The sequence below is a fragment of the Lissotriton vulgaris genome, chromosome 7 (assembly GCF_964263255.1).
Source record: "Lissotriton vulgaris chromosome 7, aLisVul1.2, whole genome shotgun sequence".
NCBI lineage: Eukaryota > Metazoa > Chordata > Amphibia > Caudata > Salamandridae > Lissotriton > Lissotriton vulgaris.
The window spans coordinates 606732753-606754906 of NC_141695.1; the positions used below are offsets into that span (position 1 = coordinate 606732753).

The window sequence follows — 22154 nt, forward strand, 5'->3', positions numbered from 1 at the left end:
ATTTTATAATGTGCCTAGTTTGGACACACAAATAATACACACTGCAATTTGAGCATCATATGCACAATGCAGCCAGACCCCTGAACATAAACTATAAATACAGCACTGCATGTATGATGTGCTAAAGGCCTGGAAACATCCAGGTCTGCGGGGTGCTCAACCTGATGCCCCTAGGGTTTCTGTTACAATATAACTTGTTTTAAAAATATAGATTTATCAAATTCGATAATACCAATGTTATCAGTCCAAATGATCATTCAAAAACATTTGACTGGAAACATTTGATTCATGTATTTTAAACAAAATTGTCAACAAAATTTGATCATAACATTCAGTACATGTTAGAGAAATAAACGCGTTTGAGATTCTCAATTAAGAAATTAACCAAATTTTCAACATAAAAGCCCAATGCATTTTGGGTTTCAAAGAACCCTTCTTCAGGGGTTAATAAAGGATTTCAATTTAAATCAATCTTCTTGACTTTAGGTTCCATGGCTGGACACTACAACATAAACAATCGAAGACATTGCTTGAGATTTTGACATGTAAGATAAATGATCATTCATACAGAAAATCTGTAGAATTTTTACAAATTAGTCAATGTACCAAGAAAGAAAAAAGGCGAAAAGAAAAAAGAAAGAAACAAGCGAAAAAAAAGTGTGATCTGGAATAAGAGAAAAGTCCTGTGGGAGAAGTGCTAATGATGTTTCACGGTGTGTGTCCCAAGGTATCCTTCGAATTCAGTGAAACACAATACAGTGCCGGACCAAGTGAGGTGCATAATGTTACATACGAGATGTGATATTATTTCACACGTGCTCCCGCGTTATTTTGGTGCTACGTGCTGTACGAGATAGTACCCATCTAGTTTATCAATGTACTCACTACGTCAATAAATCACGAATGCTGCAGGTCTGTAATAAAACATGTGTGAATTTAAAACCATGCCGTTCAGTACACGCTACGGTGACCCTGTTACGGGTCCCATCTACTACCAAATCTTACCCGCTTCGAGTGGGAGTAGAATCAATGTGGAAGCCTCGAACGGCGTCCTAGTGTGCAGGGCTGTGAAAAAATGAAAAGCGAATGTGACTTTTTTTTTATAGAAGTGCTGAAAGCTACCGCTGCTGTTTTCCACTACGTGAAAAGTGCACCCGTCTTACCCGTTTCCTTAATGGCGTGTGGCCCAACGTTTCTTCAATGGCCGATAATCCTGCCTAATCTTCCCCCCGTTGTGTGTGAAAAGTGAGCTAGAGAGTTCAAGAACACAATTCTCCATGAGTATAAAAACCTACAACCCAAAGGTTGCAGAGTGCTCAACTCGAGTCCATGAGCAACACGTACCTCGTCACCACGTGTGAGCGTTCAGTGACCGCCGACTTCCGCCGCGTGTATTCCTTCCGGCAAAAAACATCCGGTTTCTTCCAAGGCCTCGTTTTAAGTGCCGCGAATTTAATAAACTTTATTAACAACAACCGCTTGCATTTAACCAGGACAATATTAGAGGTATACATGTGTCTGTGTGTGGAATGGTGTGAAATAAAAAGTGTGTGGAGCCTACGTAATGTGTGAAATTATAAGAAAAAACCAGAAAAGGAAGAAAGTAGCAATATGTGTGAATCCTTTACAAATACATACAAGTCAACACAATGTGTAAATAAAGATTACAACATGTGACTTGCTGTAAACAAAGGTCAATATGATGCAATAGAATATTTACAAGTTATATTGTAACAGAAACCCTAGGGGTTTCCAGTTCTTAACAGGGTGGTGGGCACAACCCTCAGCAGGGTTGCTCCCTTTATGGTTGAAACCAGTTTAAGGATTGATTACTATGGATCGATTAGGCATGCAGGTTTTATATTTACAGAGCTGATGTGCTAAAGGTTCATGTAGACAGCCTCCAACCAATGCAAGATGTTTATCATGTGCATGGTGCAACCTGACACACACACAAACTATAACACTGCATTAGTTCTATCATATGTTTTTAAGTTAGACACAAACTGTAAACAATGCATAGATTGAATTACGTGTTGAATTCAGACAGACAAACATACATCCTGTAAAAGAATTGACATTGGTAATAAGTGCCCGGATTCGCACTGGAACAGAATATGAACCTGGACACCACAGAAAACCAGCATTTGCAATGCAATAGGTCTCGCAATTACGCGAGTTTAAGCTATTGACATTGTAAATGACAATGCCTTTTATTGATGTTTTAAAAACAAAACAAAAAAGGCATTGTCATCTGCAATGTCAATAGCTCAAACTCGCACAAATGCGAGACCTTTTGCATTACAAATGCTTGTTTGGTATGTCACTAAGGGAGGTGCCTGAATAATGTGTGTTTGTCCAAGACGGCAGTTCCAAAGCACTATTCTGTTAATAAATTACAGTACTGATGAATTTGCCCAATCACACAGCAAACACTACCTTTAAAGAGACCGTAGTTTATTACTATTTTAAGATTTCTTTTAATAGGAACAAATGAAATAGAGTCATACAGGTTTCGAAAAAAATCTACTCGCCCATTTGCTACTATGGAGAGTCAGATTTTATCAGGTCGAGCTATATTTAGGACTTACTCTCCAGTTCTGGTGAGCTGACAAAGAACAGGTGCTTTGTTCAGTCAGAAATTGAAGGATCAATAAAAACGCCTTTAAATCTTGTTTTTATCTTGTCACGTTTGCTCTGTGTTCAAAGACAGAGGCCAGTAGTCAGTTTACAATTACTTTTCATTCTCTGACTGCAGAGTTCCTGGATTTTGTAAAGCAAACTGTCTGACCTGATGTACAAAGTGTGAAATTAAAGGCAGTAGGGTATCAGGTTTTTCCCAATACACAAATAGCAAATAAGCCAACTGTTCAAACATATCAAAATATATTTCAGTAGTTGTGAAAGCTTATTTTTGTACTTTTAATAGGATGAAACACAAATCGGAACCGTACTTTGTGATGTGCAAACTATAAACTTTTTTTTCTGAAACCCAATTTTCACAGATTATTGTAAATACGCTATATAGTTATATCAGTACAGCTGCATGTTAGTGGTAAGCTTTTTGGCCATTCCTTGGAAATTTACTGTCTGTAAATGATAGTGCACTACCACATCATGCTTTAGTCAGGGCTCGAAAAGTACTACTAGACCTACAGGTCTAGTAACTTGATAAATATATACTTGACCTCCGTCTCCAAAAGTGGAGCAAATGTGACGAGATATCAAGATTTAAAGGCATCTATATTGCTCATTCACTTTGTGAGCAATAAAAATGCCTTTAAACCTGGTTATCTTGTCACATATGCTCCGCTTTCAGAGACAGGGATCAAAAGTCAGTTGGTGTTCTTACTCGCCAGAAAGGGATTTTTTGAGTCTCTTTAGTAATATATTTCTTTAAAGCAAGTGTTTAAACATGAAAAGAGACACACTCCTGCCCCAATGGCAATGCTAGCCGTAAACAGAGAGGCAAGTCAGGGATCATGTGTACCCTAAATGTGGGCTAGATTCTTATTGCACATGGAGGAAACGATTGGTCTATTTAATCAAACAAAAGAGTTTTGCTTTGTACAGCAGAAATGCTGAACTCACATGCCTGAAGGTGGACTCATGTGAGAATGAAAAAAAAAGCAGACTCTATAAAACAAAATATTGGCCAATGATCACACAATTTGAGACCAGTTTACATGGCAAGTAAATTACAGTTAGGTTGAGTAGATTATTCAAGTTACTCGACCTACAAGTCTAGTACCATTTTTAGGTCGAGCTGAACTAGCTTTCAATGCGAAATGTTGCCCGTAATTGGGAATGTGGACACGAGAGGTGCACGAGCGCAGATTTCACCTCGTGGGCGCGCACATCGCCGTGCCCCTCTCGTGCCTCATTCCCTTGCGCAAACACACTCCACACTCACACATGCGCACATACACAGACACACACACACACACACACTGCATACACACACACACTGCATGCATACACACACTGCATGCATACACACACTGCATGCATACACACACACTGCATGCATACACACACGCAGACCCACGCGCGCGCGCACACACACACACACACACACACACACACACACACACACACACACAGAGAGAGACACATTCGAACACACACAGACACACGCGTGTACACCCCCTCCCCTCCCACTCACCGGGCTCTTTCGGCGTGTTCCGTGTCTCCTCTGCAACGCTGGTCGGACACTCACCGGACTGTTGCTGGGGATCGGGCTCCTCTCTGCGGCAGTCTCGTCTCGTCGCGGCACCAGGGGGCAGGACTTCACTTCCGGGGCTCCCTCCAGCACCTGGGAGCCCCGCAACACTCTGGCTGTTTTGCTGTTGGCAGCCCCGGGACTCTCCTCAACTCATGGGAGCCCCGGGCTGCGGAGAGGCCATCAGTCGGCCGGCTTCACTTCTTCCTCGGCGGCGGCGGGCGGGACTTCCTGCTGGATTTCAGGCCCCGCCCCCGTCTCGGCCAAAAGTGCCTGACTTCCGGTATCTTAAACTCAGTTGGGCAATCGCGTGAATGGTATAAGAACTTTGATTAATTCCAAATGTTTCTAGTTTACATTTATCGATGCGCATTTGACATTAACACTCTGTTTGACCATGGTTTGTTAGCTCGGATAAAGTTTTATTGCAAGAGGTAGTTTGGAGTTACCAGGGTGTCATAGCAACGAACGGAGAATGAACGCGGTTTCTGGAAGTCGGGCCTTGATTGGTTAAAATCGCGTTTGAACCGCCAATAGGATGGCTTATTAGTTTGGGTAGAACAGGAAGTTAAATAGAACGCGTTTCACGCTATTCGGCAACCAATTGTTTGGAGAGGAGCAGCTCAGGTGTTTTCTATGAGAATGTGGTGTAAACTTGAGGTGAGAAAAATAGGGAGTTTTATTCTTTTTGTAACATAGTGAGTTTTTGGTGAACAACTTATAGTAATTCGAGCTCTTCAACCCGGCAGGTTACAGTACAGCATAGCAGAGGAGGAAGGTTTTCTGGAGACATATCCGCATTAACATTAAATAGGTAAGCGCTTAAGGCTTGGTTTAGATATTGATTTTTTAATCTTGGTTGGGACAACAGACTATAGTATGTTCTTTTTACATACACAGAGCATATATGAACGGTTCAGTGATTTAATTCTCCAGCAGCGTCTTGTTGTTCGAGCATAAGGTATGATTTAACCCTAGGTCATCTTGATGTTCGAGGGATAATAGTTAAATTGTTTAGCCATGAGTTCATATATTTTACAGGAAAAAGGAGAAAGATGTTGCTTTTGCACGACAAACTAATTTAAGCTGCAATTAGAGGGATTGGCCCTCTAACATTGGAGTGAGTTATCGATTTTATTTTCTCAAACACACTGCACTGGAGGTGTTTTATTTGGTGAAGGACTCCCTTCGAGTACAGATCTTACTTGAACATGTTGAATGAATTATCATTGTCAAACTAAAACTGATGAGCCTGTAAATTATTCTTTATTTTCTCTGTCCGCTCTGATTCTGTTTTTACCTGGTTGTGTTTAATCACACGGAGTCTTACTGTCCCAGTACTGTAGAATATGGATACATTCACAAAGCTGGGTTGAAATATTGAGGGACGTTTTTCACGCATAAGCATCAGACCTAGGACCTTAAGCTGAATATCTTGTTAGCAGGTCAGAGCTGTTTCAACAATTCTTGTGGGTTGTGATCTCATTTCTTCGGGTTAAAGGGCACCTTTAAAAATTGAGACAAAAATCATCACTGGGCCGACTAATTAGGACAGTTCAAGGTGGTTTGTTGTTGGATTAGAACATTGTTGACAATTATTATCATTGAAACAAAAGCAAATTAAACGGGGATTAGTGTACTTCACTCAAGCAGAGGCGTCTTATTTTGACAAAAGGAGTACCTGGCAACCTCTGCTCGCACCATTATGCAGTAAGTATAAGGGGTCCAAATGGGTACCACTATTCATGTAGTATTTCTGACTGATACACACACCTCCACAAGTGTCCCCATACTTCATAAGGACATAGGACTCAAGTTATAGGAATTGTGAACTCCCCACAGAGGTGGGTAAGAGAAGCTGTGTGCCCATCGACTATTAGTTTCTTACCAGCAGCAAAGGGTTTCACTTTAATTTAAAAAAATTGGTTTCATTACCTCAACAACAATTTACAAATTACATTCAGTCACTTTGCATCTTGCCAATGCTAGTGCTCTTCACTCTAGCATATGCAGTATCCCTCAGCAAACAGTCAACTCAGTTAGGATATGCACATTATTAACGAACACAGAGGCTGTGGGACAACATAGATTAGTAACAATCCTATACATTTTTTAGGTCTCGCCTATTACACCTACAGGGATAAATAGGCGAGATTATAGTAAGCGGAAAAGAAAAGTCTACTTAGTCTGCGGATCACATACAGTTCATGTGAGCTATGCACGTGCACAGAGCCAGCCACATCACACACCACCATTTGTCTGTGCCTCTGCATTAGACTTCAAAGGCTGCCGCTCCCCGCCCCCCGCGTGCACATCGCACACCACCATTTGTCTGAGCCTTGGCATCAGACTTCAAAGGAATGCGCTCCCCCGCCCCGGTTACAGCAATGTCAAGAGCTTGGTTTTTTTTGCATCCATTTCATGGGAAAGTTGTGATTTGTTTGGCGTACTCTGCACCTTTCTTGGTTTTTTTTCTGGAAGAAAGTTAAAGCCACACCCCCTCACTCATCCTCACACCCCCTCACCGTCACCCCATCACATCCTCACCCTCACACACCCTCACACACCATCACCCACACACACCCTCACCCTCACACACCCTCACCCTCACACACCCTCACCCTCACACACCCTCACCCTCACACACCCTCACCCTCACACCCCCACACCCCCACACACACCCTCACCCGCACACCCCTTCACCCTCACACACCCACACACCCCCTCACCCACCCTCACTCACCCTCAAACACACACACACACCCTCACCAGCATAGCATAACAAAACAAAGCATAGGATAGCAAAACAAAACCATAACACAACAAAGCATAGCATAGCAAAACACAACAAAGCATAGCATAACAAAACACAACAAAACATAGCATAGCATAACAAAACAAAGCATAGCATAACATAACAAATCAAAGCATAGGATAGCAAAACATAGCATAGCATAACGAAACAAAACATAGGATAGCAAAACAAAACATAGCATAGCGTACAGCATCACTCCGCACCACCACAGCATCACTCAGGGGCACCACATCACTATGTGCTACCACAGCATCACTCGTTCGCCATCACAACATCACTCAGCATCACCACAGCATCAATCTGTGCAACCATTCAACAACACCTCGTTCAAATATGTTCTCTCAGTGTTTCAAGCTTTATTCCAAAACAAAAAGATGTTAATATTTCACTTCTGTTCTTGGATTTTCATCACAATAAAATACACTGAACATAATCTTCACAAAAGTTATTTACAAAAAACTTTAAGCTATTGCCATTATAAATTACAAGAACTTTATTTAAGTATTATTATTGAAAAAAAATTAAAAGCCATTGTTATTTGTAATATCAATACATGCAAGTCACGTAAATACAACACATATTGCATTACAAATGTCATAGGTGTCACGTTTGCGAAAGTTATAACTATTGGCATTGTAAATGACAAAGCTATTAATTTCGCTAAAAAAATTGTCATTTACAATCCCATTGCTCAAACTTACCTAATGCGAGACCTATTGCATTGCAAATGCTTGTTATGATTTGGTTTTTCGTGGCCCCTCATGTAATGACCAGACTGTTTTCAAAATGTGGAACCTGACGAATTGGTGCAACTGTATAATGACTTTCACCTATTATGAATGCTCTGGCATCTCATTCCATCTTATGGTTTTTCTAATGATAAACGTGAAATTGTTATGTAAATGTTTAAACTTTAAAAAAAATTCTAGTTATAGTTAATCATGCCGTTTTATTATTAGCGTAATGGTTTCAATTAACTATGCACTTTACAAACAAATAGTGGATTACAAAAGCTGTTGCCTCGTATTGCCAAACTGTTATTAAGATCTCAGGATTTGAACTACAAAATAAGACATGTACCAGGGATAAATAATAGAGTCTCTGATTGATTTAGTAGATTGTCTCTTCCTTTGAAAGGGTATCCAAGTAATAAATTTGAGGATTGTGTATTGCACTCTTAGAAACTGAAGAAGTAGGAGGCACACAAAGAGAGGACTAGTTAAAAGCTTACAATACGGAAAACTAGTTGTGTTAAGTAATGATTTTTTAAAGAAGGATAGCCAAAAAAACAATGTCAGTGGTGTACTCAAAATCTTTTGGGGGGTTAACTGTGATTTAGGCATGTTTGCATACAATGTGATGAGATGGGAAAAAGTAGTACCTTCTTTAATTTTAAGAGAAAAGATTTTACGGATGTTTCATGAGAGACATCTGGGCATTGTAAGTGCAGGTAAAGAATTAAGAGGTCATAGTGGTGGCTGACAGTGGATGTTGATTGTGAACGTTTGTTATGAAATTGTTCTAAATACGTCAAGTCAGAAATAATATTACGTAACTTTTGTCCAACTTTAAGTCCATTGTACTAAAATGCCATGGGACACAACACGAATAGATAGGAGTTCACTGTAGACGGAAGAAGGTATTAGCAAATACATCATTGCTTTGGTGGTATTTTTTCCAAATGGGTAGAGTTAGAAATCATTTCAAAAGATGAGAGATTCTGATGCTATTGTGAAATATTTAGATGATCCATATATAAGAGAAGGACTGTCAAGCAAAATATTTATTAACACCGGATCAAAATTTAAATCGACATGCTGGCGGCTAGCTTTGCCAGCTACTACGAGGCACAATACGCTCCTCGGGACCCCGTGATGGAGGGCGAGATTGCCTCATACCTGGACGACCTGCTCCCACAGGCAGTCCCCGATGAGACTAGAACCGCCTTGGAGGACCCGCTTACGTCTGAGGAACTCGGGGAGGCCCTTGGCCAATTGAACTCTGGGAAGGCGCCCGGCCCGAGCGGTTATCCTAGCGAATTTTATAAAAAGTTCCACGTCCAGTTGGGACCCCACTTTCGCAGAGCCCTGGAGGCGGCGCGGACTAGGGGCGAGCTGCCACCGGACTGGCGTCATGCCGAGATAGTGGTATTTTTGAAGCCGGGCAGGGCGCCGGACCGGCACGACTCTTACAGGCCGATCTCCCTTCTCAACATCGAGGCTAAGATCTTGGCGAAGGCCCTGGCGAACCGCCTCTTGCCCTACATTGCCGACCTAGTCCATCCTGACCAGGCCGGGTTCATGCCGCGCAGGGCAACCCGGCACAATATCCGGCGGGCGCAGGCGGCGGTTGACGCCATGAGTGCTAGGGATGAACAGGCTGCACTCCTTCTTGCAGACATGGACCGAGCATTTGATTCAGTGAGTTGGGAATATTTGTTCACCTTGCTGACCCGCCTCAATCTGGGGCCTGTCTTCCTGTCGTATGTTCGTCTCCTTTACACTAATGTCACGGCGTCGGTCCGCTTAGCCGGCGCGGTCTCTGAGCGCTTTCACATCGGACGTGGTACTCGGCAGGGTTGCCCGCTGTCCCCCTACCTGTTCGCCCTGGCCATGGAGCCCCTGGCGTCGCGGATACGAACTGATGCCCAATTACGCGGCTTTGTCTGGAACGATGACCTGGCGGATAGGATTGCACTGTATGCAGACGACGTCCTTCTGTTCCTCACTGATCTGCGGCGCTCGGGTCCCTGGGTATTGGAGATCATGCGGGGGTTTGGCGAGGTCTCGGGGCTTCACCTCAATCTGAATAAATCGACCCTGTGGATTTTGGGTGGCGGAGTGGTTGCCGACCCGTGGGCCGCCGACTTGCGTGTGGCGACGGACGGCCTGAAGTATCTGGGCGTCTTCCTTTCGACCTCGCGGGCTGTGGCCTGGACACGCAGTGTCTTGCCGGTGTGGGAACGGGTCCAGACAGATGTTAAAACTTGGTCCAGAATGCCACTCACGATCTTTGGTAGGTCGGCCATCTTTAAGATGGTGGCACTGCCGAGGTTGTTGTACCAACTCCAAAACTTCCCGCACCCTATTGGCATGGAGTGGTTCCGCCAGGTGAACTCTGTGCTGAGCCGCTTCCTGTGGGATGGCGGTGCAGCCAGGGTGGCCTTGAGGACGTGCTTTTTGTCCACATACTGTGGTGGTTTGGCCACGTCTGACCTCCTCTCCTACTACCAAGCGTCACACCTGCTTGTCCTCAATGACTGGTGGTATGGTGATAGGAGTGACCCGGCCTATGCCCTGGAGAGACTTCTCATGGGAGATCGCACGCTTCACACTATTCTTTATTCGGCTTGCGTACGCCGTGGATTGCCGTCGGTCACTAAAGTGGTATTTGCGGTGTGGCGGCAGTCCCTGCGCCGCATGGGTTGGTGGGGCAAATTAACAGCTGAAACGCCGCTGTGGCACAATGGCCTGCTTCCGGAACTGGCGGCCCTGGCTGGGTTTGAGGGTTGGGAGGCTATTGGAATTACACAACTGGGCCAGGTCATGTCGGGCACCACCCTCAAGTCCTTTGAGGAGCTCCGCGCGGAGTTCCAGATGCCTCAGTCCCAGTTCTTCCGCTACCTCCAGCTGCGGCAAGCCCTCGCCCCGAGCATTGCCGGCCTCGACTCCCTGCCGGAGTTCAGCCCGCTTGAGGCAAAAGTGTTTATGGGAGACTTGGGAGACAAGAAGGTCTCTAGGATCTATCAGTCGCTTGTTATCCACTGCTCCTCCACTCTCCGCTCCCTTCGGGAGGCGTGGGAGGTGGACGTGGGCGCCCTCGATGAGGACGATTGGAGGGAGGCGCTGGAGTCCCCGCGCGGCACCGCTGTTGCGGTTCGGCTCCGCCTGATACAATTCAAATACTTGCACCGTGCCTACTATACACGTGAACGTCTATGGAAGGCTGGCTTGATTGCATCACCGGAATGCCTGCGCTGTGGGGAGGTGCCTGGCTCCCTGATACATACGGTGTGGTCGTGTGGTCGCCTGGCTGGATTCTGGAGGGGTGTGTGGAGCTGCCTGACTGAGGTCCTGGGTTGGGATCTTCCTCGTACCCACCGGCTGGGCCTGCTGCATATCATGGAAGGGGTTGGGGGCAACATGTACAAGCGTCATCTGTTGCTTCTGGGTCTGGTGGTGGCAAAGCGTGACCTGGCTCGGGCATGGAAGTCTGTGAGGGCCCCCCCCCCCCCTGTCTGCATGGAAGGCTGGGCTAGACTATTTCATGGGCCTTGAAAAACCGGTCTTTGAGGCGCGGGGCTGCCCGCGCAAACATTTCAAGATCTGGAAGCGGTGGGCCGACTACCGTGGCCTGTCCTTGGAACCCCCAGCGGAGCAGGAGGAGGACATTTGACCGCAGTGACACTTCTGGCCTCAAGTGGCAAAGCCCTGGTTGCGCTATACCTGCTTATTCTTTGTACATTTCCTTTGTGTTGCTTTCTGTACACGTGTGGTGGGGGGGGTGTTGGGTACGGGGGGGGTAGTTGGGGTTTAGAGTAGGCTGCTAGGGCATTTTTAAAGCTGAGCTTCATTGGCACCTGCTTCATTCATTACTGTCTCTGTCATCATTACATTGATACTGTTGTGGTGATCTTGGTGTGTGAAGATACCACATTCTTGATACTCTTATGCTCAATAAAATTGGTTGTGAAAAAAAATTTAAATCGACAGAAATTGAAGGGAAACTAGCCAGGAATGATGCAATGGAAAAGTTTTGTAGAGTGATCAAGAGCATCATTCAGTTAGCAGTCAAAAGCAACAAAATGTGGATAATTGAAGTGAAAAGAAGGTTGGGGCTCGTCGACTAACACCTTTTATTATAGGATATAGTCCTTCTTAAATTATGAGACACAGGAAACTATGTACAAAAGGCCTCCTTTACGAGCATACTTTGTAGCCTTTTCTCTAATAGGGATTAAGAGTTTAATCACAAACTTCTGTTAAACAAAGACAGCTGCAGGTATCTTTATCATATACATGACCCAAACTACTTCAAGGATGTACGTTTAAAGACACTTAGGGGCTTAGTTACTATTTGGCGGGAATCTGCTACTGCGTATTCTTTGTTGATTTATTTTACTAAGTTTCCACTGCGGGATTATCCACTTCTCCGAGACATCTTCCAGGATAGCGTTGCCAAACAATGGGCTAATCTTGGAGTGCAGAAACTGGAAGATCTCTAGGATGATTGCGGATTTTGAATTTTTCAAGATCTACAGGATACTTGTTTGTTACCACGGCAACACTATTACAAATGTTTCCAATTTAGGGACTACTTTGTTAGATCACAAGGTCTTAAAATCAGTAGAGACTCAGCAGTTATTGGTATTCTTACATGAATCTTCCCAGAAGGAGCCAATGCGCACGACATATCAGCTTCTTATCCATGATACACCAGACCCTCTTATATAGTTAGCTACAAATGGAGTGCAATTCTTAGGGAGGAAATAGCCCCCACGGTATTAGACAAGGCATTATTAACACTAAAAGATGCAGTTTGGTCTAGCAATTTGAGACTTCAGGACTTCAAAACTATATGTATGCTGTATTACATGTCCGACAAGATAGTAAGATGGGGACAAAGAACGATTCAACACTCTTGCAGCATGGGGAACCATCCTAAATGTGGAGGCATGCGACTAACACTGTTCATATGTTTGCCACATGCCCCTAGCTAGTGGCTTTTAGGCATAAGATCAAGTTTGTCTCAAAGTCGTCTTAGATGACATATGACTCTTTCTAGTAAGGAGATATTGTTGGGTTATAAGATTGATTCTGATCGAGCAAGGTGCGCATGAATGGCTATAGTTATAGCCACCACTAGATTGGCTATAGCTCTTGCATGGATTTCCTCAAGAACATGTAATGCAGCAGAATGGTGGTGTATACTTAGAGGTTTTTGAAAGGGTAATGGATTTGGCTAAGGTTAGGGGGTCTAAGTCAATGTGAAAACTTAACGCTATTTGGCATGGTATGAATCAGGATTGATTTTGAAAAATAAGTGACATTTTTATTCTGTTCGTTTTTTCTATTTGCTTTCATTTCTCCCCGTCACTAGAATGTATATATGTATTTTGAAAGAATGTAATAAGATGTAATGTTTTTCTTCTTTCTATTTTTGTCTCCTTTGCCCAAAAAAAAAAAACAAAGGCAAGTTTAAGTTGGGTAAGTGGTCTCCTAAAGTAGCAAGTAGTGGTCTCCTGAAGTAATAAAGAATATTATAAAGAAAGTTCAAGACATGTACAAGAAATTCTTTGATGACAAATGGTGCGTTCTGTTGGAAGAGGGAGAAAGGATGCATCTGAAGAAAGCAGTTAAGTTCTCCAAATGAGAAAGCAGGTTTTTAGAACCATTGAAGGTTCTAGAATGCTTGAGGAATTCGGCAAATGCAAAGTGATGGAAAGGGTCAGCATTTTAGCAGTCTTTCTAGATGCAACTACTCTGATATTGTCATAGACTACAATTCAGATCAAATCTATGCTGAGAGTGAATGAACAATGAGAGTGATGGTATGTTTATAGAGTTAGAATGGTGAGCGAAGGAAGTCAATTGGAAGAGGATGGAGTCTTTGATCTTCATGAAAACCGTAAGTGGGAGAGAACAAATTGTGAGTAAAATTCTGAATTCAGTGCAGAAGGCGTCCGTCAAGGGTTTTTAAGTTGAGCCAGGCGTCTAATTAACCTTCCTGTAAAATTAAAGGACTATATTTTAGAATAAAGTTAGATAATATGTCAATAGAAATATATTTGTTAGGGGAAAGGTGTGTGTTGTGATCTAAACATTCTGAGTTACCACACTGAGGATGATGTCATTGAAGGAATGTATGGGAAGGTTGGAAGGATTTGTACTGAGGGTGGCAGCTGATACTAGAGGCAGAAGTGTGAAGTCTGCTGTTCAGGGATGAAGAATTAAGGTCAATGAGTTTACTGTAGAAGTTTGAATCTCCTCGACATACACAACACCTGTGAAGGTTGAAAAGTAAAGTCTGCTTTCTTCTACATCTTCAGTTTCTACAGTGCTCCTACACTGACTTTTTGCAGCTATGCAGACACAGTTTAATTAACAGATATACTTTCCCTGTAACCTATACAGTTTTAGCAGTGAACCCCAGGGGTCTCCAAACCGGTCCTGGAGGGCCGGATCCATGCCAGATTTTTGGGATATCCCCATTGAGATACATGTAGTAATTTTAAAAATCTGGCATGGATCCAGCCCTCCAGGACCGGTTTGGAGACCCCTGGATTAATCAGATAGCTAACCACATTCCAGGAAGCCATGCCATTCTCTGAAAACCACAAACATCACACACATTTCCTGCAAGCAATGGCTCTAGGTGACTTCATTCAAGATCAGCAATTACTTTCAAATAATAAAATATACAAAAATATTGGCAACTTAAAAAACCTCTCAAAAAAGGTCACACTTTTGCTGACTCATCATGCAAGATTTAATATTGTACATTTATTTACAACATGCATAAATGACAATTCTTGACATTTTTTAATAAGAATAGATTACACAATGTGGTCAAGTGGAAAAAGTCAGACTATAATCAGTATCCACAACAGCAAGTATATTTTAGGTTTACATCCAGTATCATTTTCTAAAGCTAAATGTGTTTAGTCTACAAGACTCTTCCTCAGAAACAAAATTATGAAAGGGAATCATAGCAATCAGATATCTGGCATATGCACACACTCACGCAGACCCAAACTCAACCTTAAGAGTATTTTAGAGCCACAGCACCCCACCTGGCAAAGCCCATCCTACCCTAGTGTACAGTAAGAGAGCGGGAAAGCAGTAAGTCTGTGTTGCGTATTCCCTCATTACACCAAGCTCTCCACTGGTAAAAGTCCATTTACAGATACCCCCAGGGTCTCCACATCCTAAGCACAATCTTTTCTTTACATAAAGAAAGTCCACGGTTCCACCACAGCGGATCTCCCTGTGCTTACCCCTCCATTGAAAAGCAACTAGCATGCGAGTGGTAGCCTCCGCCTCTTCCTAGTGGTTGAGAGGCACCACCTTTCACATGACTTTTATAGGGGCATATCGTCCCTACCTTGTTTAATGCCCCCACACACAAAGGGTCGCCTCTTAGAGAGGGGTTCCGTTCACAGGGTTAAACGGACGACCTCCCCACAGACTGGGGAACAGGCCTTTATGCCACTATTCCATTCCTCATCCAATATTTAGGGCCTGGTGGCGCGTTCTCATGAGCCTTACTACCTCATACAAAAGAGTACACCCTTACCAAGAGTAACAGCTTTGAGCCATTATTTTATGCCGAATCCCACCTGATCTACAACTGCTACACTGTTGAGACCTGTGACCCGATGGTTCGATTTGCTGTCACGTCTGCCTTGGAGTCCTCATCTTTTGCTCGGTATTGCTGACCCTCGAGCCAAACACTAGACCCACTCAAAGGATTAATGTTTTTGGATGTTGTGAGTTCTTCCCAACTGAGGCTTACTGTTCTATCATACTCTAATCTCTCTGAGACATCAACACCAACTGGAGTTCACATTTTCTTTTCTCACTGTTATAACACATAACTTCCTTGACTATCTTCACACGCAGGACAGACCCACCCGTTTACCCTCACATTTTCTGTTCACAGCCCTTGGATCGCGCAACAACTCCTAGGGCGTAGAGCAGATGGGAAGTCACTAACACATACTTTGTGAGTTGTGCAGCCCTGCGAATCTGAGAAGTGTTACCCAGGGGCGTGCAGGAGCAATATAGTTATGAAAAGTACTATGTTGTGTAGCCAGAGTCACTAATTTCACTGTAAAGTAACAACTTTCTGAAAGTTGCTAGAATTCCTATAACTACATTTTCCTGAGAGTCGGTCATGTTCATAGTAGTAGATTAACTGTAGCTGAACCAATTATATTTTCTAATAATCCATGGAGGAAGCCTTCAAGTCTGTTATCCTCAGTATACTTGGGTCTGTCAGCTACAATATGCCAATCACTGCCTCTCGAAATAACTCTACACATGCCTTATTTGAGTGGCCTAGTCAGTTGACCCATCTCAAACACCTGTTTGCACAGGGTCGCAATGATAAGTATGTTTCTTAGAGTGTATTGTAGCCAGTGATCACCAGGTGTGATAAAGTCTGCCCCATGGATTTAAATTGTAGTTGGTTAAACAGGCACAAATGCAACAGGTTAAAAAAAGCAGGTTTAAAAAAAAAGAATGTAAACTATGAAATTCGAATTAACCTCACTTCTGTCAAGTAGGTGGAGCAGTCAGTGGGCCGTTGCTCCAACAATAGTTACAGGTGGTATAACTACGGATGTACAAATATTGTTTCTCGTTAGAATCCACTCCTGATAAAAAAAGTTTAACCACCAATCCCATTTTCATTAACAGCACAGCTGAGGTAACCAGACTTATACAAACTATCGCTTCTCATCCTTATGACCGAACTTGGAAGTGATGGTATGAGCCCCGAAACCATCATTGAAATACTTTGTTGAGTTAGACAGAGATACCCTAACCAATCATCATGAATAAATTCTAGTGCATGGCTGGTGGACTTGGATTACGGCGATACAGATGTGTTCACCCAGTCATCCTCAACACATGGGGTGGAGGGGGCATCTGAACGTTCTCGCTTGCTGCCTAGAATGACACTGATATGTATAATAATACGTTCAGCCGCTGGAAACATGGCAGTGTTCTATTATTTATCTCTGTCTTCATTTGACAGACCCTCCAGGATTTCGCAATTTGCAGCGAAATCGGCACTTTTGAAAAAAATGCTGCGATTTTGACAAAAGTGCCCGCAAAATCGGCACTTTTGTAAATAATCGCGGCATTTTTACAAAAGTTCCCGCGAAATCGGCACTTTTGAAAAAATCCGCTTACAGGGCATCAACATCTCCATGGCAGAGCCAGCCCCTGACAGCCTATGGCCCAGGCTGGCATCTGCGCCAGGAATGCTGGCCTTCGGGGCCGGGAAGCCCCTCCCAAGGAAGAGACTGTGACCTGAGGACGCAGCAATAGAGGAGGGAGCACCAGGCACGTGGCGCATGAAAGGAGGGAAAATAAATCCAGCACGGGGCACCCCAAGCGGCACTATAGCCAGACTCATAAAATAGAGGAGAGGCTGAAAATTTTAATACATTAATGATACAGTTCTGTAAAACAGCCAGCTGCTTCTAAGAGTACCCCAGCGCTATTAAATTTGGATGCATGAAGTGAGCGTTACACCCCTGCACATGAGACCCTAAGAATTGGCACCTCGGAAGTAGCGTGATCACCTTAGCTTGGAGACCGATTCTTGGTAATGAAGGTAAAGATTCATGACAAAAAAGGTCCGCTTTACGGTTACACCAGAGGAGGTCAGTCAATAAGAAAGAAGTACCTACATGGACAGCCAGCACAAGTGCAGGTCAAAGTTAGTTTGTTGTTTGGTTTGTACACGACATAGCAGCTTTGATCAGACATTGATATGTAACTAGGCTTATCTAAAGACTGAAAAACAGCAAACTTGCACGCTAAGCAAAATTTGACAGCTTATTTAAGGACCAACATTTAAAGGATTCTGACCCTTGCGAGGAATGGTGGCACCAGAAGCAGTGCTCAGCTGTTGAGCATGGACTTAAATAGCACTACTATTTTTACTAGTTTTTCTTTTAAAATTGTGTTTTTTACCAGCCTTGGACTCCTGCTTTACTTATGACCAGGGGGAAAACGTATAGAAATCTGAGCATGCATTCTGTAAATTAACCTGGATCTGCAGTTCTGCTTTTAGGAGTTCATCATCCCACCGATCACCTTGAAATATTTACCTCAACCATTCAATCCTGCACCTGGTCAAAGCCAGGGATAGATAGCCACGGTCAGAAAAGCTGGTTCTGTTTGCATCACACATTCCAGCTCTCTTGTGGTGCAGCGGCTCCTGCAGGATTCTAAGCCTTTTCGCAACACTCCTGCCTAAAAGGTTCAAGTAGGGCACACTAAGTGAAGTCTAATGATCAAAATAATCCATCCAGGATATGAAATGATATGAAGTGTATGGCTACCTGGCGTTTAGCCTGCTTCTAAGCCTTTGTAGTGTTTGGCGGATAAAGGAGTTGAGAAACGGGTGGATGTGATTTGCCACGGGTCACACAAATTGGTCCAGTGGGGGAGAGTAGATTCAAGTACAGGTCTGACATTTTTATGATGAACTGACTTATCACATCCTCTCGACGTCAGACACAACACCCTAAATTCTACTCCAGTGAGATAGAAAGTCAAGCAAACAGGCTTCAGGAAGGTAGGAGGGACGACACCTGTCACATCAACCATTTTAATGGAAATATTTTTTTTTTTTTAAAAAGGAGTAGAATAATTCCCCCTTAAAGCCGCACACTCCTGGTTGCTCTTCTAGACAGACTGATCCTGCATCTGTTCACAGTAGGTGAATATAGGCTAGGTTAACCGAAGACTGAATTCAAATATGTGGTCTGATAGTTACAGTCAAACAGCATTTGTAAACCGCAACACTGTCACCCGTAGGGGTATCTGGGCACATGGTCTCTATTGAAAAGCCAGGTCTTCAGTCTCTTACTGACGTCTAGCATGCGAGGGGGCTGTAGAGAACTGGGGGGGGGGGGGGGGGGGGGGGGAGGTCGTTCCAGGTCTTGGCAGCAACTAGAACATGGGCGTCAATTCACTAAAATGCTAGGGGTTCGTGGAAGGGACATCACAGGAAATAACATCACATCAGGGCCTATTTCAAAGTGGAATACTCTGCTAAAACAGTTTCCATTGTTTTAAAGTTGAAAATGAATGATTATGACTAAAATAAAGTGCCGCAAAAATGCCGCAAAATTTCCATATTTGTGCCGCTAAATTTCCATATTTGTGCCGCTAAATTTGCTAATCCATGCCGCTATATCCTGGGGGGTCTGATTTGAGCAATTTGAGATGATTTTGCCCATCCTCCTGATCTTTGCATGGTCAAACCTGTTCGATCATTCGCTTTTCACTATTACAAACATAGATTGCTTGTCAAAAAATAGATAATCAATTGACAGTGGGATGGAACATGCCTATCGCTAACACAAAAAGGATCAAAAGCAGACACCTATAAACTAATGCACGAAGCAAAAAAATGACTAATCTACTATCAGCCTCTAAATCAGGGGTCTTCAAACTGTGGGGCGCGATCCCCAGGGGGGCCGTTGAGTGATAGCAAGGGGGTCGCGCATTCCCTTCACACTTCTGCCGAGGCCCATAGCTTCAGCCCCCCTCGTTCCCCGTAGTGTTTCTCAGCCCGGGCTGCTGCAGTACAGTTCGCGCTGCTGGGGGCTCGGCTGGGAGGTGTCTGGAGTCTTATCTCCAGCCGCCTGAACTTTTCACAGGTCTTTAAAGACCATTTGCATATTTACATGCCATTGTTTACTGGTTACCTAGACTTAGTTTTTTTAATGGTTCCAGTACCCCCTGGGCCCCCACTCTGCCTATTCCATACATTTGTATTTTCACACTTACTGCTGTAGTGTGAGAATGCATTTAATGAAAATAAATATAAAGTTGGGTAGCCAAAAGAAAAATGCCTCCCATGTGTTTAAAGAGCCCGCAGACCTGCTCTTGACATTAAATAGAGTTATAAATAAAAAAGTATGTATTAATTAGCTATGTGACTTTTCTGTCTTTGTTCTCTTTAATTATCAGTCATGGATCATTGAGGTAGCCCTAGAACACAATTAAAAGTGCTTTCTATTTATATTTGTTGTTCTAAGTATTCACAGATAAGTGCTAAAAATACAGCTTTAGGTGTCTGCTTATTTCTGGGCCATCAAAATAATGAGCTGTATCAGCACATTATTTATATCCTCCACCCTCGATCCCTGATTAATGCCATTATAGCAATAGTTTAACTTATATCTGAAACCCTACGCTTTAAGTTTCTGGGTAAACACCCTGCATTCAGACAACTCACTACTCATTCTCGCCTTCACTTTCACGCTCACCCTGCACTCACACTGATCACAATGCACTCACACTGATCACAATGCACTCACACTGATCACAATGCACTCACAACAATCACAATGCACTCACACTGATCACAATGCACTCACAACAATCACAATGCACTCACAACAATCACAATGCACTCACAACAATCACAATGCACTCACAACAATCACAATTGTTAGGCCCATCTAATCTCATTCTCCGCTGCCCCCCCTAGCTCTGCTCTCTGCATTCTAGCGCTTGGACGCCCGTCGGGCAGCAACCGCGCTTTACAAATTACAATACAATACAATACAATACAATGCGCTCACACTGATCACCATGCACTCACAACAATCACAATGCACTCACACTGACCATGCACTCACATTAACCCGCTCACCCTGCACTCACAGTGATCACAATGCACTCACACTGATCACCATGCACTCACAACATTCACCCGCTCATCCTGCACTCACAGTGATCCCTCTGCACTAACAATGCGCTTGCACTGTTCACCCTTTAGCTCACCTTGCAGTCACATGAGCACACTACTCACCCTGCACTCATGTAACACTTCACTCACCTGTCCCCCCTCACTACTCAATCTGTAGCTAACTCAAACAAGGCCATCACTAACCATGCATTAATTCGTCCCACTCTGCACTTACAGCCGAACCCAAATTCATATGGTCATCTCACTCACCCTGAAATCACTCCTTTTACCCTACTCTCACACTGTTGCATCGCTCACCGTGCAGACACTTGGGTACTCTTGTCACCCACACGGGGTTTAGAAATTTTTGTCAGGAGGGGGTCCTTACGCCTGAAAATATTGACAGGGGGGTCTCGGCATCCAAAAGTTTGAAGACCTCTGCTCTAAATTTAAATTCAGGAGTAGCGTGCTAATCGCCACAAAACGCTTCAGCGCCTCGCAATAGGTTGTAAGCGATGTATAAATACAATTTATAATTACAATATGCAAAACTCTGCAGTAACTAGAATTTTGGCACTATGACAATACAGTCAAATTCGGAGCCTTGACAAGAAGTAAACGCTGGTCTTAACAGAGCCCGTAAACAGAACACCTATAGAACTTACATAAATGAAGCCTCTTCATATACAGGCTTTGATTGAATTAAAAAATAAGCATACATGGACAACTCAAAACCTGGCATTATGTAGAACTTGGCGCAATCAAAGCCCGGTCTTCTTAGAACTCCATTTATCAAGAGACCAATAGCATAACATTACTTCACTGCACAACACCAAATAGAACATGTGAAGAGCCGTGAAGTCTGTACGACGTGCTCAATCAAAGTGCCCTTCGTCGACTTCACGTCCAAAGGATGCTCTAGACTAGTTATTCTCGTCGCTTCTGAACGGAAAAAGATCCCTCTTGAAAAGGTAAATGTGACTTGAGAGGATTCAAGTCACAGTATTGTGCCCCAGAATTTGAGAGAAAATAATCTACTCACTTTTACATTCCACTTTCCCCACTTATATACTCCTCACCATCACCGTCTCCGCTGCTTAGCGTTTCCGCACGGGTCGGACTCCTACATCATAAACCCTCTGCTCGCGGTACTCTGAGCCTCGCCTGACACATCTTACCCAGTACATCACCATCTCAAAGAGTCCTAACCTGGTGTTCGCTCAGCCGGGGGCTCCTCTTCAACCACCGGCTCCTCGTCCACCCTAGCCTCGAGCGGTTCATCGTCGTCGCCACCACCAGACTCTGCTTCCGAGTCTCCGTCATAGACAGCAAGAGTTGATAACACGTTTGTGCGGCCCTCCATCATTGCCTCCGTTGCGCACCCTGATGACGTTCGCTCCCCAACAAGGAAGCACCAAGGTGTCGTCATCTTGGCAATGTTTCAATGTTACCCGCCCCAAGACAAACCGAGCACCAATAGAAGTGAGCTTGTAACTTAGTGACACACGCTGCAGTGTCAGAGAGCGGCGGCCATCTTACAAGAGGCATGTAGGAAGGCGCTCAGACACAGAAGTATGATTTCCTTCTTTATTGCTAAGGTAAATCGGCAATACAAGGATGCCCACAGGAGCAACACGAACTCCACCAGAACGAGGCAACACATTCCAACCCCCTTTA

The 22154-nt window shown here is 43.8% G+C and overlaps 1 protein-coding gene across 2 annotated transcripts in view; it reads right to left on the reverse strand.

The window, feature by feature from the left end:
* Positions 1-21860, reverse strand: part of SAP30BP (SAP30 binding protein) — a 323666-nt gene extending 301806 nt beyond the window's left edge. For both annotated transcript variants that reach the window (XM_086930746.1, XM_086930745.1), the window contains exon 1: positions 21687-21860. In XM_086930746.1, the coding sequence (XP_086786872.1) occupies positions 21687-21843 (157 nt within the window). In that variant the 5' untranslated portion in view covers positions 21844-21860. The remainder of the gene's footprint in view (positions 1-21686) is intronic.
* Between the last annotated feature and the right edge of the window lie 294 nt (positions 21861-22154).